General features: G+C 44.8%; 1 protein-coding gene across 5 annotated transcripts in view; it reads left to right on the top strand.

The window, feature by feature from the left end:
* ppp3cb (protein phosphatase 3, catalytic subunit, beta isozyme) overlaps positions 1–15,451 on the top strand; it is a 40,591-nt gene extending 25,140 nt beyond the window's left edge. For 3 of the 5 annotated variants that reach the window (XM_042303250.1, XM_042303251.1, XM_042303254.1), the window contains 9 exons: positions 4,702–4,841; positions 5,854–5,931; positions 6,271–6,365; positions 7,015–7,140; positions 8,780–8,863; positions 9,028–9,112; positions 11,384–11,481; positions 12,454–12,501; positions 14,699–15,450. In XM_042303250.1, coding sequence (XP_042159184.1) covers positions 4,702–4,841; positions 5,854–5,931; positions 6,271–6,365; positions 7,015–7,140; positions 8,780–8,863; positions 9,028–9,112; positions 11,384–11,481; positions 12,454–12,501; positions 14,699–14,877 — 933 coding nt within the window. In that variant the 3' untranslated portion in view covers positions 14,878–15,450. Of the gene's footprint in view, positions 1–4,701; positions 4,842–5,853; positions 5,932–6,270; positions 6,366–7,014; positions 7,141–8,779; positions 8,864–9,027; positions 9,113–11,383; positions 11,482–12,238; positions 12,400–12,453; positions 12,502–14,698 lie in introns of those variants that run through there. The other 2 variants (XM_042303252.1, XM_042303253.1) reach the window with 2 other exon arrangements.
* Positions 15,452–19,002: the final 3,551 nt, after the last annotated feature.

Genomic DNA, 19,002 nt, shown 5'->3' with positions numbered 1-19,002 from the left:
GATCCAGAAGAAGATTGGGAGAATGGCATATGGTCAGATGAAACCAAAATATAACTTTTTGGTAAAAACTCAACTCGTCGTGTTTGGAGGACAAAGAATGCTGAGTTGCATCCAAAGAACACCATACCTACTGTGAAGCATGGGGGTGGAAACATCATGCTTTGGGGCTGTTTTTCTGCAAAGGGACCAGGACGACTGATCCATGTAAAGGAAAGAATGAATGGGGCCATGTATCGTGAGATTTTGACTGAAAACCTCCTTCCATCAGCAAGGGCATTGAAGATGAAACGTGGCTGGGTCTTTCAGGATGACAATGATCCCAAACACACCGCCCGGGCAACGAAGGAGTGGCTTCGTAAGAAGCATTTCAAGGTCCTGGAGTGGCCTAGCCAGTCTCCAGATCTCAACCCCATAGAAAATATTTGGAGGAAGTTGAATGTCTGTGTTGCCCAGCAACAGCCCCAAAACATCACTGCTCTAGATGAGATCTGCATGGAGGAATGGGCCAAAATACCAGCAACAGTGTGTGAAAACGTTGTGAAGACTTACAGAAAACGTTTGACCTCTGTCATTGCCAACAAAGGGTATATAACAAAGTTTTGAGATAAACTTTTGTTATTGACCAAATACTTATTTTTCACCATAATTTGCAAATAAATTCATAAAAAATCCTACAATGTGATTTTCTGGATTATTTTCTCTCATTTTGTCTGTCATAGTTGAAGTGTACCTATGATGAAAATTACAGGCCTCTCTCATCTTTTTAAGTGGGAGAACTTGCACAATTGGTAGCTGACTAAATACTTTTTTGCCCCACTGTATATCAATGAATTGCTGAGGGCAATACAACAGTCTGCAGCACCCGGCCTCACCCTACTAGAATCTGAAGTCAAATGTCTACTGTTTGTGGATGATCTGGTGCTTCTGTCCCCAACCAAGGAGGGTCTACAGCAGCACCTAGATCTTCTGCACAGATTCTGTCAGACTTAGGCCCTGGATTTTATAATGTTGTGTCCCCCAACACTGCTTTCCATCCATTTGTGCCAAATTGAGTTAAAGGCTGTTTCAAAAGACTTTGATTTTGTTCTAGTCTCACTCTCTCTCTCTGTCTCATATTTCCCTCTCTCTCTCTCTCTCTGTCTGTCTCATATTTCCTCTCTCTCTCTCTCTCTCTCTCTCTCTCATATTTCCCTCTCTCTCTCTCTCTCTCTCTCTATTTCCCTCTCTCTCTCTCCCTCTCTCACTCTCTCTGTCTCATATTTCCCTCTCTCTCTCTCTCTCACTCTCTCTGTCTCATATTTCCCTCTCTCTCTCACTCTCTCTGTCTCATATTTCCCTCTCTCTGTCTCATCTCTCTCTCACTCTCTCTCATATTTCCCTCTCTCTCTCTCTCTCTCTCTCTCTCATATTTCCCTCTCTCTCTCTCTCTCTCTCTCTCTCACTCTCTCTGTCTCATATTTCCCTCTCTCTCTCTCACTCTCTCTGTCTCATATTTCCCTCTCTCTGTCTCATCTCTCTCTCTCTCTCTCTGTCTCATATTTCCCTCTCTCTGTCTCATCTCTCTCTCTCTCTGTCTCATATCTCTCTCTCTGTCTATCTCTGTCTCATATCTCTCGCTCTGTCTCATATCTCTCTCTCTGTCTCATATTTCTCTCTCTCTGTCTCATCTCTCTCTCTCTGTCTCATATCTCTCTCTCTCTCTCTCTCTCCTCTCTCTCTCTCTCTCTCCCTCTCTCTTTCTCTCTCTCTCTGTCTCATCTCTCTCTCTCTGTCTCATATTTCCCTCTCTCTGTCTCATCTCTCTCTCTGTCTCATATCTCTCTCTCTCTGTCTCATCTCTCTCTCTCTCTGGCTCATATCTCTCTCTCTCACTCTCTCTGTCTCATATCTCTCTCTCTCTGTCTCATCGCTCTCTCTCTCTCACACTCTCTGTCTCATATCTCTCTCTCTTTGTCTCATCTCTCTCTCTCTCTGTCTCATATTTCCCTCTCTCTGTGTCATCTCTCTCTCTCTGTCTCATATCTCTCTCTCTGTCTCATACTCTCTCTGTCTCTTTCTCTCTCTCTGTCTCATCTCTCTCTCTCTGTCTCATCTCTCTCTCTCTCTCTCTCTCTCTCTCTCTCTCTCTCTATTTCTCTCTCTCTCTCTCTCTCTCTCTCTGTCTCTCTCTGTCTCATATTTCCCTCTCTCTGTCTCATATCTCTCCCTCTCTCTGTCTCTCTCTGTCTCATATCTCTCTATCTGTCTCTCTCTGTCTCATATTTCCCTCTCTCTGTCTCATATCTCTCCCTCTCTCTGTCTCATATTTCCCTTTCTCTGTCTCATATCTCTCTCTCTGTCTCTCTCTGTCTCTCTCTCTGTCTCTCTCTCTTTCTCTCTCTCTCTCTCTCTCTTTCTCTCTCTGTCTCATATTTCCCTCTCTCTGTCTCATATCTCTCCCTCTCTCTGTCTCTCTCTGTCTCATATCTCTCTCTCTGTCTCTCTCTGTCTCATATTTCCCTCTCTCTGTCTCATATCTCTCCCTCTCTCTGTCTCATATCTCTCTCGCTCTCTGTCTCATATATCTCTCTCATCTCTCTCTCGCTGTCTCATCTCTCTCTCTCTGTCTCATATCTCTCTCTCTGTCTCATATCTTGCTCTCTGTCTCATATATCTCTCTCTCTCTGTCTCATATCTCTCTCTTTCTGCCTCTTTAACTCTCTCTCTCACTCTCTGTGTATTCTGTTTTTTTCTGTGGTCCAGTTGGGAGATATAAAGAACTGTCTTCTTCATTTCTGAGTGTTCTAGTTATCTCTTGTGTAAATACATTTTTATTCCATGTACAGTTCATTCAGAAAGTATTCAGACCCTTTGACTTTTCCCCCCCAAAATGTACGTTACAGCCGTATTCTAAAATGGATTAAATACAAACAAATCCTCAGCAATCTACACACAATACCCCATAATGAAAACACAAAAACAGGTTTTTAGAAATGTTTGCTAGTCTATTAAAAATAAAAAACAGAAATACCTTATTTACATAAAAATTCAGAGCTTTTGTTATGAGACTCGAAATTGAGCTCAGGTGCATCCTGTTTCTATTGATCATCCTTGAGATGTTTCTACAACTTGATTGGAGTCCACCTGTGGTAAATTCAATTGATTGGACATGATTTTGAAAAGCACCCACCTTTCTATATAAGGTCTCACAGTTGACAGAGCAAAAACCAAGCCATGAGGTCGAAGGAATTGTCCATAGAGCTCCGAGACAGGATATTGTCGAGGCACAGATCTGGGGAAGGGTACCAAAACATTTCTGTAGCATTGAAGGTCCACAAGAACACAGTGGCCTCCTTCATTCTTAAACTGAAGAATTTTGGAACCACCAATACTGGTGAGCTGGTCGCCCGGCCAAACTGAGCAATTTCGGGAGAAGGGCCTTGGTCAGGGAGGTGACCAAGAACCCGATGGTCACTCTGACAGAGCTCCAGAGTTCCTCTGTGGAGATGGGAGAAACTTCCAGAAGGACAACCATCTCTGCAGCACTCTACCAATCAGGACTTTATGGTAGAGTGACCAGACGGAAGCACTCCTCAGTAAAAGGCACATGACAGCCCGCTTGGAGTTTGACAAAAGGCACCTAAAGACTCTCAGACCATGAGGAACAAGATTCTCTGGTCTGATGAAACCAAGATTGAACTCTTTGGCCTGAATGCCAAGCGCCACGTCTGGAGGAAACCTGGCACCATCCCTACGGTGAAGCATGGCGGTGGCAGCATCATGCTGTGGGGATGTTTTTCAGCGGCAGGGACTGTGAGACTAGTCAGGATCGAGGGGAAGATGAGCGGAGCAAAGTACAGAGATTTCCTTGACGAAAACCTGCTCCAGAGCACTCAGGACCTCAGACTGGGGTGAAGGTTCACCTTCCAACAGGACAACGACCCTAAGCCCTTAGCCAAGACAATGCAAGAGTGGCTTCTGGACAATTTCTAAAAACCTGTTTTTGCTTTGTCATTATGGGGTGATTGTGTGCAGATTGATGAGGGGGGGGGGAAACTATTCAATCAATTTTAGAATAAGACTGTAACGTAACAAAATATAGAAAAAGTCAAGGGGTCTGAATATTTTCTGAATGCACTGTTTCTATACATGTATGTATCTATAGATGTATGTATCAATGTACACTGAGTGGACAAAACATTAAGAACAGTGGTCTTTCCATGACAGACTGACCAGGTGAATCCAGGTGAAAGCTATGATCCCTTATTGATGTCACTTGTTAAATCCACTTCAATCAGTGTAGATGAAGGGGAGGAATCAGGTTAATGAAGGATTTATAAGCCATCAGACAATTGAGACATGGATTATGTACATGAGCCATTCAGAGGGCGAATGGGCAAGACAACATATTTAAGTGCCTTTGAACGAGGTATGGAAGTAGGTGCCAGGCGCACTTGTTTGAGTGTGTCAGGAACTGCAATGCTGCTGGGTATTTCATGCTCAACAGTTTCCCATGTATCAAGAATGGTCCACCACCCAAAGGACATCCAGCCAACTTAACACAACTGTGGGAAGCTTTGGAGTCAACATGGGCCAGCGTCCCTGTGGAACGTTTTTGACACCTTGTAGAGTCCAGCGCAACTAAATATTAGGAAGGGGTTCTTAATGTTTGGTCAACTCAGTGTATATATCTGTTGTGTTGTCATTGTCTCTATAATCCAGCTGGACAGGTTCAAGGAGCCTCCAGCGTTCGGACCCATGTGTGACCTGCTGTGGGCCGACCCACTGGAGGACTTTGGCAACGAGAAGACACAAGAATACTTCGGCCACAACACAGTCAGAGGCTGCTCCTACTTCTACAGGTAAACACATAGACACTGACACGGCGACGCACCTACGGCAGGCACACACACACACACACACACACACACACACACACACACACACGCACGCACGCACGCACACACGCACGCACGCACGCACACACAAACACACACACACACACACACACATACATACATACATACATACATACACACACACACACACACACACACACACACACACACACACACACACACACACACACACACACACACACACACACACACACATACATACACACACATACATACACACACGCACTTCTAACGCAGGTGAGGTCCAGTGTGATCTGTTGGCGTGATGTACAGGAGAAAGGTGTGGTACTGGAGGGGAGATGAAGGAGGGGAAACATGTTGTACTAGTTGACTACAAGCTGATTCAGAGATCCAACAACCAAAGAAACATTGGGATTTGTGGAACAGCTGTAACACTGGCCAGTTATCTCACAGATCCACACACACAGTTTCAGCGCTAAGCCATATCCCACAATCCCTAGGGAGACTGCACTGTTCTGTTTCCATGACGACTGGCTACTACTGCCAGATTGGGGAGTGATATTAAGATACAGTGAGGGAAAGAGAGCAAGAGGGAGGGGGAGTGAGGGAGGAAAAAGAGATGAATAAAATGAGAGACCAGATGATTGACGTGATGGATAGTTGAGACTGTTGTTATTATATGGTGCTAAACAATATGGAGCCTACACCAGTCTACTGAGAGAAACATACAGTGCCCTCCTACTAGATCTGGTTCTGCTGTTTTTATTAGGGGCTCAATGATGACCCCTGGTGGTCATTCCATGTAAACGGTTTCAGACTATCCTCGTCTGATATAGTGCAGGGGTGTTCAGAATCAAATCTCTCTTTCTCTCATGTACACACACATTGATTCATACACAACATAGTTTGGCTACTTCACTATGATGTTTTGATTTACACAGAGAGACACTAACACACTCTCTCTCTCTCTCTCTCGCTCTCTCGCTCTCTCCAGTTACCCTGCGGTGTGTGAGTTTCTACAGACCAACAATTTATTGTCTGTCATCAGAGCACATGAAGCGCAGGATTCTGGGTAAGAGAAGCCCTACTTCTTCTTGGGTCATTGACAAACTGTCATTCTTCACATGGTGAGTGACAGTATTGTAAAACATTCTCCTGTCCACCCCAGTGTGTGTTGATTGATCCAGGGGTGGGGGTTGTGATGGCAACACAAACGCTTCAGTCCACCGATACAGCAGCGCAAGGTTTCATAATCAAATCAGTCAATTTATGAACAGTTATCCATCGTCAAGGCGAACTTAACCACACAACAACCAAATATTTAACCCTACACCCCTGACGGTTGAATCTCCAATCTATGTAATCCTAACTCTACCCTGTATCCCAATCCCATGACTGTTTCCCTGTTCAGGTACCGGATGTACAGAAAGAGTCAGACGACAGGCTTCCCCTCCCTCATCACCATCTTCTCAGCACCTAACTACCTGGATGTCTACAACAACAAAGGTCAGGCACACGGACGGACAGACGGACGGACGGACACACACACGGACGGACGGACGGACACACACGGACGGACGGACGGACACACACGGACGGACGGACGGACGGACACACACGGACGGACAGACGGACGGACACACACGGACGGACGGACGGACACACACGGACGGACGGACGGACACACACGGACGGACGGACGGACACACACACGGACGGACGGACACACACGGACGGACAGACGGACGGACACACACGGACGGACGGATGGACACACACGGACGGACGGACACACGGACGGACGGACGGACACACGGACGGACGGACGGACGGACACACACGGACGGACGGATGGACGGACGGACGGACGGACAGACAGACAGACGGACGGACGGACCCTCAGACAGACAGACGGACAGACAGACGACGGACGGACGGACGGACGACACACACACGGACGGACGGACGGACGGACGGACAGACAGACAGTGTGTAACAGGCCTGCCCTCAGACAGACAGACAGACAGACAGACAATCAGTGTGTAACAGGCCTGCCCTCAGACAGACAGACAGACAGACAGACAGACAGACAGACAGACAGACAGACAGACAGACTATCAGTGTGTAACAGGCTTGCCCTCTCATTCTCTCACAGCGGCGGTTCTGAAGTATGAGAACAACGTGATGAACATCCGCCAGTTCAACTGTTCCCCTCATCCCTACTGGCTGCCCAACTTCATGGATGTCTTCACCTGGTCTCTGCCCTTCGTTGGAGAGAAAGGTGGGAAAAAATGACTACAAATATTACAAACACCAAAATAAACAGATTGTCTCCCACTCTGAATATGTTCTCTCTCTTGTTATGTCTCTCTCTCTGAATATGTTCTCTCTCTTGTTATGTCTCTCTCTGAATATGTTCTCTCTCTGAATATGTTCTCTCTCTGAATATGTTCTCTCTCTGAATATGTTCTCTCTCTTGTTATGTCTCTCTCTCTGAATATGTTCTCTCTCTTGTTGTCTCTCTCTCTGACCAACCCTCTTATTCTCTGAATCTCTCTCTTATTTTCTCTCTCTGACCCTCTCTCTTATTCTCTCTCTGACCAACCCTCTTATTCTCTGAATCTCTCTCTTATTGTCTCTCTCTGACCCTCTCTCTTATTCTCTCTCCAACCCTCTCTCTTATTCACTCTCTCTGACCAACCCTCTTATTCTCTGAATCTCTCTCTTATTTTCTCTCTCTGACCCTCTCTCTTATTCTCTCTCTCCAACCCTCTCTCTTATTCTCTCTCTCTGACCAACCCTCTTATTCTCTGAATCTCTCTCTTATTCTCTCTCTCTGACCCTCTCTCTTATTCTCTCTCTCCAACCCTCTCTCTTATTCTCTCTCTCTCTGAGCCTCTCTCTTATTCTCTCTCTCTGACCAACCCTCTTATTCTCTGAATCTCTCTCTCTTATTCTCTCTCTCCAACCCTCTCTTAGTCTCTCTCTCTGAACCTCTCTCTTATTCTCTCTCTCTGACCCTCTCTCTTATTCTCTCTCTCTGACCCTCTCTCTTATTCTCTCTCTCTGACCAACCCTCTCTCTTATTCTCTCTCTCCAACCCTCTCTCTTATTCTCTCTCTCTGACCAACCCTCTTATTCTCTGAATCTCTCTCTTATTCTCTCTCTCTGACCCTCTCTCTTATTCTCTCTCTCCAACCCTCTCTCTTATTCTCTCTCTCTGACCCTCTCTCTTATTCTCTCAACCTCTCTCTCTCTTATTCTCTCTCTGACCCTCTCTCTTATTCTCTCTCTCTGACCAACCCTCTTATTCTCTGAATCTCTCTCGCTCTTATTCTCTATCTCTGAATCTCTCTCTTATTCTCTCTCTCTCTGACCCTCTCTCTTATTCTCTCTCTCCAACCCTCTCTCTTATTCTCTCTCTCTGACCAACCCTCTTACTCTCTTAATCTCTCTCGTTCTTATTTTCTATCTCTGAATCTCTCTCTTATTCTCTCTCTCTCTGACCCTCTCTCTTATTCTCTCTCTCTAACCCTCTCTCTTATCCTCTCTCTAACCCTCTCTCTTATTCTCTCTCTCTGACCCTCTCTCTTATTCTCTCTCTCTGACCCTCTCTCTTATCCTCTCACTCTAACCCTCTCTCTTATTCTCTCTCTCTGACCCTCTCTCTTATTCTCTATTTCTGAATCTCACTCTGTCACTAACTCTCTCTCTCTGGACCTTTTTTGGAACACCATTATTTTTGTCTTACTGAGATTCAATGTCAAGGCCCAGGTCTGAAATAATCTGTGCAGAAGATCTAGGTGCTGCTGTAGGCCCTCTTGGCTCCGGACAGAAGCAACAGATCATCTGCAAACAATATACATTTTTCTTCAGAGTCTCTCTCTCATATTGACTGTGCCCTCTCTCTCGCTCCACAGTGACAGAGATGCTGGTGAATGTTCTCAGTATCTGTTCAGATGATGAGCTCATGGAGAATGACGGAGAGGAAGAGGTCTATGATGGTAATCATATCTTTATAAATAGATACACATGGGAAGACCTGTTACATCCCAAATGGGACACAGACACTTTGATTGGTTGCATTTTTATGTCTATTCAACCTTCCTTTTCACTTCCTTGTTATTGGTGTCCCGTGTTTTACTCCTCTGTGATTGGTTGCCTCCAGCCAATGCAGCGGCAGCTAGGAAAGAGGTGATCAGGAACAAGATCCGTGCCATAGGGAAGATGGCCAAAATGTTCCAAGTTTTACGGTGAGTGAGTTTGTATTTACAGTGGCTTGCGAAAGTATTCACCCCCTTGGCATTTTTCCTATTTTGTTGCCTTACAACCTGGAATTAAAATAGATTTTTTGGGGTGGTTTGTGACATTTGATTTTCACAACATGCCGACCACTTTGAAGATGCAAAATATTTGTTATTGTGAAACAAACAAGAAATAAGACAACAAAAACAGAAAACTTGAGTGTGCATAACTCTTCAACCCCCCAAAGTCAATACATTGTGGAGTCACCTTTTGCAGCAATTACAGCTGCAAGTCTCTTGGGGTATGTCTCTATAAGCTTGGCACATCTAGCCACTGGGATTGTTGCCCATTCTTCAAGGCAAAACTGCTCCATCTCCTTCAAGTTTGATGGGTTCCGCTGGTGTACAGCAATCTTTAAATCATACCACAGATTCTCAATTGGATTGAGGTCTGGACTTTGACTAGGCCATTCCAAGCCATTTAAATGTTTCCCCTTAAACCACTCAAGTTTTGCTTCAGCAGTATGCTTAGGGTCATTGTCCTGCTGGAAGATGAACATCCGTCCCAGTCTCAAATCTCTGGAAGACTAAAACAGGTTTCCCTCAAGAATTTCCCTGTATTTAGTGCCATCCATCATTCCTTCAATTCAGACCAGTTTCCCAGTCCCTGCCAATGACAAACATCCCCACAGCATGATGCTGCCACCACCATGCTTCACTGTGGGGGGTGGTGTTCTCGGGGTGATGAGAGGTGTTGGGTTTGCACCAGACATAGTGTTTTCCTTAATGTCCAAAAAGCTCCATTTTAGTCTCATCTGACCAAAGTACCTTCTTCCATATGTTTGGAGAGTCTCCCACGTGCCTTTTGGTGAACACCAAACGTGTTTGCTTATTTTTTTCTGTAAGCAATGACTTTTTTCCTGGCCCCTCTTCCATAAAGCCCAGCTCTGTGGAGTGTACGGCTTAAAGTGGTCCCATGGACAGATACTCCAATCTCTGCTGTGGAGCTTTGCAGCTCCTTCAGGTTATCTTTGGTCTCTTTGTTGCATCTCTGATTAATGCCCTCCTTGCCTGGTTTGTGAGTTTTGGTGGGCAGCCCTCTTTTTGTGTGGTGCCCTCTCTTTGCAGGTTTGTGTGGTGCCCTCTCTTTGCAGGTTTGTGTGGTGCCCTCTCTTTGCAGGTTTGTGTGGTGCCCTCTCTTTGCAGGTTTGTGTGGTGCCTCTCTTTTGCAGGTTTGTGTGGTGCCCTCTCTTTGCAGGTTTGTGTGGTGCCATCTCTTTGCAGGTTTGTGTGGTGCCCTCTCTTTGCAGGTTTGTGTGGTGCCATCTCTTTGCAGGTTTGTGTGGTGCCCTCTCTTTGCAGGTTTGTGTGGTGCCCTATTCTTTCCTTTTTTTAACAATGCTCTGTGGGATGTTCAAAGTTTCTGATATTTTTTTTATAACCCAACCCTGATCTGTACTTCTCCACTACTTTGTCCCTGACCTGTTTGGAGAGCTCCTTGGTCTTCATGGTGCCCCTTGCCTTTAAAAAACAAACTTTATTGAATTAGGCAAGTCAGGTAAGAACAAATTCTTATTTACAATGACGGCCTAGGAACAGTGGGTTTACTGCCTTGTTCAGGAGCAGTATGACACATTTTTACCTTGTCAGTTCAGTGATTCTATCTAGCAACCTTTTGGTTACTGGCCCAACGCTCTAACCACTAGGCTACCTGCCACCTCTGCTTAGTGGTGTTGCAGACTCTGGGGCCTTTTAGAGCAGGTGTTTATATATACTGAGATCATGTGACAGATTATGTGGCACTTAGATTGCACATATGTGGACTTTATATACTTTACTGTACATAGACTTTTCTATTGTGTTATTGACTGTACATTTCTTTACTCCATGTGTAACTCTGTGTTGTTTGTGTCACACTGCTTTGCTTTATCTTGGCCAGGTTGCAGTTGTAAATGAGAACTTGTTCTCAACTGGCTTACCTGGTTAAATAAAGGTGAAATAAAAATGTAAAAATAATAAAATGTAACTAATAATATGACTTCTGAAGGTAATTGGTTGCAATCTTATTTAGGGCTTCATAGCAAAGGGGGTGAATACATATTCAGCACCACTTTTCAGCTTTTCATTTTGTATATATTTTTTATGAAAGTTATTTTTTTCATTTCACTTCATGCCAAGGGGGATCAATGCTTTTGCAAGGCACTGCACGTGTCTGAATGTGTGTAGAAGCATGTGAGACTGTGTATGTTCGTTTCTAATGTATGTGTGTGTGTGTTTTAGGGAGGAGAGTGAGAACGTACTGACCCTGAAGGGACTGACACCCACTGGCATGCTGCCCAGCGGAGTTCTGTCTGGAGGCAAGCAGACTCTGCAGAGTGGTGAGTACACACACACACACACACACACACACACACACACACACACACACACACACGCACACACACACACACACACACACATATACACACCCCTCCACACACATACACACACACACACACACACACACACACACACACACACACACACACGCACGCACGCACGCACACGCACGCACGCACGCGCACACATATACACACCCCTCCACACACATACACACACTGGCAAACAGGCCCACACACACATTCCCACTTTCTCACAAACTTTCTCTCTGTCTGCCTCTCTCTCTGCATCTGCCTATCTCTCTGCCTCTGCCTCTCTCTCTGCATCTGCCTCTCTCTCTGCATCTGCCTCTCTCTCTGCCTCTGCCTCTCTCTCTGCATTTGCCTCTCTCTCTGCCTCTGCCTCTCTCTCTGCCTCTGCCTCTCTCTGCCTCTGCCTCTCTCTCTGCCTCTGCCTCTCTCTGCCTCTGCCTCTCTCTGCCTCTGCCTCTCTCTCTGCATCTGCCTCTCTCTCTGCCTCTCTCTCCCTCTGTCTCTGCCTCTCTTTCCATCTCTGTCTCTGTCTCTCTGCCTGACTGTCTCTGTCCCTCTCTAATTTGCTCTGCCTCTCTCGCTCTGCCTCTCTCTCGCTCTGCCTCACTCTCTGCCTCGCTCTGCCTCTCTCTCTGCCTCGCTCTGCCTCTCTCTAACGCTCTCTCTACCTCTATTCCATATTCGTCCTCTGTCAATCACTCCGTCACTCCTCACCTCACTACAGCTGATAGTACTTATAGCCTGGTATATGTGTGTGTGAGCTAACGCTAGCTAATGAATGTGCTAACACCAGACACCCTCAGCACTGAAGGCTGCAGTGCTGCTGTGAGGGTTTTGCATGAATAACCCTCACCCTTCTCTCACTTTCTCTCACTCTCACTCTCTCTCTCTCATGCTCCCTTCCTTCCTCCATCTCTCTTTCTCTCTCTCCATCCTCAGCTACCATTGAGGCCATTGAAGCCATCGATCCTGTTGAGGACTCAGAAGGTAAATTCCCCTCATTCATCAACAATTAGAGTGAGCGTGTGTGTGAGAGAATGAAAGAGGGGGATGAGGCATGGTGACCCATCTACGCCATACACTTACCCACAATGCATTGAGCTCTTCTAACAGCACTGCTCATGGTGAAGCATGACTCTTATTCTTTCTCTGCCTCACACACACACACACACACACACACACACACACACACACACACACACACACACACACACACACACACACACACACACACACACACACACACACACACCCCAGACACACACACTGCCTCACACAGACACACTCCACACAGGCACACACCGACAAAGTGACTAATCATGAGTGTGTGTCGGCTGGGGGAGGAATCTGACCCTACGATAACTCTAATATCGTCCCTACACAAATACATCATCCCTACACAAATACATGGTCCCTACACAAATACATGGTCCCTACACAAATACATGGTCCCTACACAAATACATGGTCCCTACACAAATACATTGTCCCTACACAAATACATTGTCCCTACACAAATACATGGTCCCTACACAAATACATTGTCCCTACACAAATACATGGTCCCTACACAAATACATTGTCCCTACACAAATACATGGTCCCTACACAAATAAATTGTCCCTACACAAATACATGGTCCCTACACAAATACATTGTCCCTACACAAATACATTGTCCCTACACAAATACATGGTTCCTACACAAATACATCATCCCTCCACAAATTTTTTTATTTTATTTTACCTTTATTTAACTAAAATCAGTTAAGAACAAATTCCTATTTTCAATGACAGCCTAGGAACAGTGGGTTAACTGCCTGTTCAGGGGCAGAATGACAGATTTGTTCCTTGTCAGCTCGGGGGTTTGAACTTGCAACCTTCCGGTTACTAGTCCAATGCTCTAACCACTAGGCTACCCTGCCGTCCAAATACATCATCCCTACGCAAATACATCGTCCCTACACAAATACATCGTCCCTACACAAATACATCGTCCCTACACAACCCCTGCTATTTGGTTTTGGTACAACATGTGCTGTGTGGAGCTTGTGGAGTTTTGCATTGGAAATGTGATGTTCCATGATTGACCACATTGTAAAAAAACACAAGACCACTACAGTCTTTATGTCGAGCTTATCTTGTACTAACCTGGTTATCGTGTAGGAATTTCTTATCGTGCACTAGACTGGTTATCGTGTAGGAATTTCTTATCGTGCACTAGACTGGTTATCGTGTAGGAATTTCTTATCGTGCACTAGACTGGTTATCGTGTAGGAATTTCTTATCGTGCACTAGACTGGTTATCGTGTAGGAATTTCTTATCTTGTACTAACCTGGTTATCGTGTAGGAATTTCTTATCTTGTACTAACCTGGTTAGGGTTGGGAATTTTTAAATTTCAGCCAACCTGGTTATCGAAAGTAAACCAAATTTAAATGTTCTTTAAGCATTGAAGATCGTTGGAAATGGAATTTCAATTATTGACTTGTAATTAACCCTGGTTAGCAAGTGCACTGCAACTTTCTTATCTTGTACTAACCTGGTTATCGTGTAGGAATTTCTTATCTTGTACTAACCTGGTTATCGTGTAGGAATTTCTTATCTTGTATGTAGCAGCAGGGTTGGGATCAATCCCATTTAAATTTCAGCCAATTCAGAAAGTAAACCAAATTCTAAATGTTCTTTAAGCATTGAAGAGATTTGGAAATGGAATTTCAATGTACCTCCCTGAATTGACTTGAATTGAAATGGAATTCACCTCAACCCTGGTAGCAAGTGCACTGCAACTACATTGTGTGTGTATTACACGAGCGTGAGGATATGTGTGTGTGTATTACACGAGCGTGAGGATATGTGTGTGTGTATTACACAAGCGTGAGGATATGTGTGTGTGTATTACACGAGCGTGAGGATATGTGTGTGTGTATTACACAAGCGTGAGGATATGTGTGTGTGTATTACACGAGCGTGAGGATATGTGTGTGTGTATTACACAAGCGTGAGGATATGTGTGTGTGTATTACACGAGCGTGAGGATATGTGTGTGTGTATTACACGAGCGTGAGGATATGTGTGTGTGTATTACACGAGCGTGAGGATATGTGTGTGTGTATTACACGAGCGTGAGGATATGTGTGTGTGTATTAGATGAGTCTGTAACTGAGTTGTGGTCTGCCTCCCCAGCGATCCGAGGCTTCTCTCCTCAACATAAGATCAATAGCTTTGCGGAGGCCAAGGGTCTGGACCGGATCAACGAGCGCATGCCCCCCCGCCGTGACGCCGTCAACAGTGTGGGTGTCTCCATGGGCCGCATGAACATGGGGGAGCCCAACGGCACCGACAACAACAGCAATATACAGTGATGGACACACACACATTTATACATAAACACTAATACACACACTTATATATAAAGTACATACCCACACATACACACATTTGACTTACACACTTAAAGTAAAACACACTTACGGTAAACATACTTAGACATGCACTTAAACAAGGATCATACAGAACACACAGTCAACATATAGACCTACACATACACAGTAATGGTACACACACCATCCTCCTCCCCCTCCCCTGGCCTGTTGCTCCCCAGCCCTTCTCTCTACCCGTTTGACAAGACTGTGCCATGGATGGACCAGACCTCCTATTGGACAAACTGTACTGCAGGTTCCATCACTCCCTGACCTGGTCACACACTACTACCGACCTCTGACCTGACCACCTGACCACACTACACTACGGAACACTCTACTGGACGTTCTGGAACACTCCAATGCAAAACAAAGAGATCATGTTCTGTTCTAATTGTGTAGTGGGGCTGACTGGGGGACATATGTTACCTTTCTGTTATGTTGGGGGCAGAGGGAGGGTAGGGCTGACTGGGTGACAGATGTTACCTTTCTGTTATGTTGGGGGCAGAGGGAGGGTGGGGCTGACTGGGGGACAGATGTTACCTTTCTGTTATGTTGGGGGCAGAGGGAGGGTGGGGCTGACTGGGGGACAGATGTTACCTTTCTGTTATGTTGGGGGCAGAGGGAGGGTGGGGCTGACTGGGGGACAGATGTTACCTTTCTGTTATGTTGGGGGCAGAGGGAGGGTGGAGCTGACTGGGGGACACATGTTACCTTTCTGTTATGTTGGGGGCAGAGGGAGGGTGGGGCTGACTGGGGGACAGATGTTACCTTTCTGTTATGTTGGGGGGCAGAGGGAGGGTGGGGCTGACTGGGGGACAGATGTTACCTTTCTGTTATGTTGGGACAGGGCAAGGGGCATGTAGGTGGGGATTGGGGGAGTGGAGGGCATGTAGGTGAGAGGTTGACGGGGGCTAAGGTGGCATGTAGGTGAGAGGTTGACGGGGGCTAAGGTGGCATGTAGGTGAGAGGTTGACGGGGGCTAAGGTGGCATGTAGGTGAGAGGTTGACGGGGGCTAAGGTGGCATGCGGTGGAGGTACTACCTGTCCGTGATTTACAGTTTCCTCTTCTCATTTTAAAACAGGAAGTTGTGTCAGCCCTGTCGGTGGTTTACTTCATTCATTTTATTTGATAAGATATCTAGATAGGGAGATGGATAGTTGTCATGGCGGCTGTGAATTTATTGGTGTATGGGTTTGCATCTGTGTGTGAAATTTGAATGCCATTTTCATCTGCAAACATACATGGTAGTGCTTTCCAATATGTTTTGCTACTCGTACTATATGATAATAACAGGACATTGAAATTAAGCATACTATTTATTAACTTCAAGGAAAAGATGAAGTTGTCAGAAGGTTGAAAATGCAGTCTTATTACCTGAGTGTTCTCCATCCTATTAAGCCAATATGCTCCACTGGCCAGTTAGCCAGTGCTGAGGTGGCACACAGAGTTCACAGTACACTCACTACACCCCAGGTAGACGCTGCCTCTAAAGTCAGATAAACAAAACTGATCGTTCAACAGTTTTAGGGGCAATGTCTGTCTGTTCTACTCTTATGTTCTATTGCTGCCAAGTCAGATGATTTCCAAAACTGATCCTATTTCAGTTTTAAGGACAACTTTTTACCACTTTTACATATTTTACTTGTTGGGACTATCTACACTTCTATGTTCTATTGCTGCCAAGTTAATCATAGAAATAGAAAGCATAGAATGGACACCTGTATCAGAGATTGAAATGTACAAACAACTATGATTGGCTGTTTTGTTGGCATGCAATCAGAATCAGCATGAGTGAAGTCTGTTCTATGCATTCCATTTCTATGGTGTCCTCTTATGTGCTGTCCAGTTGCCTATAACCTGAGTCGGCTGTAATTGGAGTAAGTCCCTATATATGCTGTTTTGTTCTACTTTGAAAATGAAATGGTGTTTTTGGCTGAGTGTGAACAGTGACTAACAGAAGGTTATTTATTTGTAAAGCATTTATAAACGCATCAGTGCATGCAATTAAGTTATTTGATAATAATAATGTGAAATTCTATTTGTGCCGTGTTTCAGTATGGTAAGTTATTTTTATCTTCTTGTTTCAAATTAACTAAGGGATGATATTTATTTGTGAAAAAAAAACATTTTCCAGTTTTTATTTTATTTTGGGATTTCGTTTTTTATTTCATTTGAGTTTTTTCATGACTGTATTATGAGTTAATGTATTGTTTTATTTTGATGCTGTACAGACTAGACGTTTGTATGAGGTGCCATGCGTTGTGACTCTATCGCTCCTCTCTTCTCTGATGTGCAGGAGTTGTTTTGAAACCTACACTTAGAAAAAAACGGTTCCAAAATGGATCTTCGGTGGTCCCTATAGGAGAACCCTTTTTGCTTCCAGGTAGAAAGTCTTTTGGGTTCCATGTAGAAAGAACCCTCTGTGGAAAGGGTTCTAAATGGAATTCAGAAGGGTTCTACCTGGAACCAAAAAGGGTTCTTCAAAGGGTTCTCCTATGGGGACAGCCAAAGAACCCGTTTAGGCACTAGATAGCACCTTTTTTTCTAAGAGTGTACAATAGTGTGAATGAAGAACCGTACTATAAAAAGACAGACTTCCATTCAGGCAGCCAAAGCATGATTGCATGGTAAACTCATCTGTTAAAGCAGACACAGTTACAGAAGTTGTCTCAAACATTTTAAAGGAAAAGTGTATTCTCTAATCATAATTCTTAAATTATATTCTTGTTATTTAAATATTATCATTATTATATTTATAATTAACATTATTCTTAAGCTCTCTGCTAATTGCTCTTGCGTTTTGCTGATCCTTGTTTGGTCTCATTGTGCTTTATTTTGAGAGGTGAACTTACCGGAGACCTCGTGCCATATGGTTTGTGCCATGGTTCTCTCTCGGACTCCTTTATTACACAAACTGTAAGCATGCCCCATGGGACAAACCACTTTTTTACTCTTGAATAAAATATGCATGAACCTTTGGCATACTTCTGTTTATGGCCTGTCTCACGTCAGAGTTAGACGTTCATCCATGTTTCTCACACATCACATTTCAAAGTTGTTCCAGTTCCAAATGTCAAAGTGTTTAAGGTCAGGCATTAACTCTGATTTTTAAAGGTTTCTTTTGCTGGATTCGAACATGCAACCTTCTGAAACAGAGGCAGATGCTTACGCATCCCCATGCACAACGCCCTACGAAACCTACCTGAAGGTAACAGCGTTCACTGTTGCCCCTAGTGGCCGGTTTCCACGTCATCTCCCCACATCCTCAGACATGGATGGATGTCGAATTCTGTCTTTTATCATGGCTGATCTGACTGGTTTATTAACTCCTTCATACACAGACAAACGCATACAGAAAGGCACCCACATGTAGACACACACACACACCACAGGCTCTTCCTGACATAATAGGGTCGGGGTCCAATCCATCAAGGGGATACATTTCAATTTGAGTCATGAATTGGACATTTGCTTTATTTTCTCGGAAAAGAGGAAAACAAGTTCAATTGACTCCAGCCATGATCACCTTGTCGCTGTAGCTTCATTCACCTCAGGAAATAGGGGATTTAACATTTTACAAACACGTCATACAACAATTAGCCTGCTACTCACTAGCTCAGCGCCGGGATTAGAACTATAGTTTCGTTTAATGTCAAGTCAAACAGCAGTTACATAGACAATGCCATCTACTACAGCTGTATTTAGCTACCTCTGCAATGTGTTGAGAAAAAGTCCTGCGGTTTCATGCAGCTGCGTCGATGCGGCTCTCTACAGAGAGGAAGAGGCTAAACGAGAGGTTTCATTATCACCAAAATCCCAATGCGTTTCTATGGGGTTATTTTGGAACTAAACTTGTCGCCTGCCTTCGCACCTTTGGGAAGACTCCCGTTGTTAGGATGGAGACATACATGTAAGCATTTCGTCATCGTATACAGATCTCTGCTCTCCACAAACCCAGCCAGTTGCCAGCCACACAAACAGCCTTCGCCTCCCGCTCCCAGGTGTCCGCATGGTATTCCAATCAGACCAGCTGACACCGCTAAACTGCATTTGCCTTTGAATCG

This window comes from Oncorhynchus tshawytscha, linkage group LG21, assembly GCF_018296145.1.
Source record: "Oncorhynchus tshawytscha isolate Ot180627B linkage group LG21, Otsh_v2.0, whole genome shotgun sequence".
NCBI classification, from domain to species: Eukaryota; Metazoa; Chordata; class Actinopteri; order Salmoniformes; family Salmonidae; genus Oncorhynchus; species Oncorhynchus tshawytscha.
The sequence above is the reverse complement of the archived record's forward strand: the minus strand, read 5'-3'. Positions and strand labels throughout refer to the sequence as shown.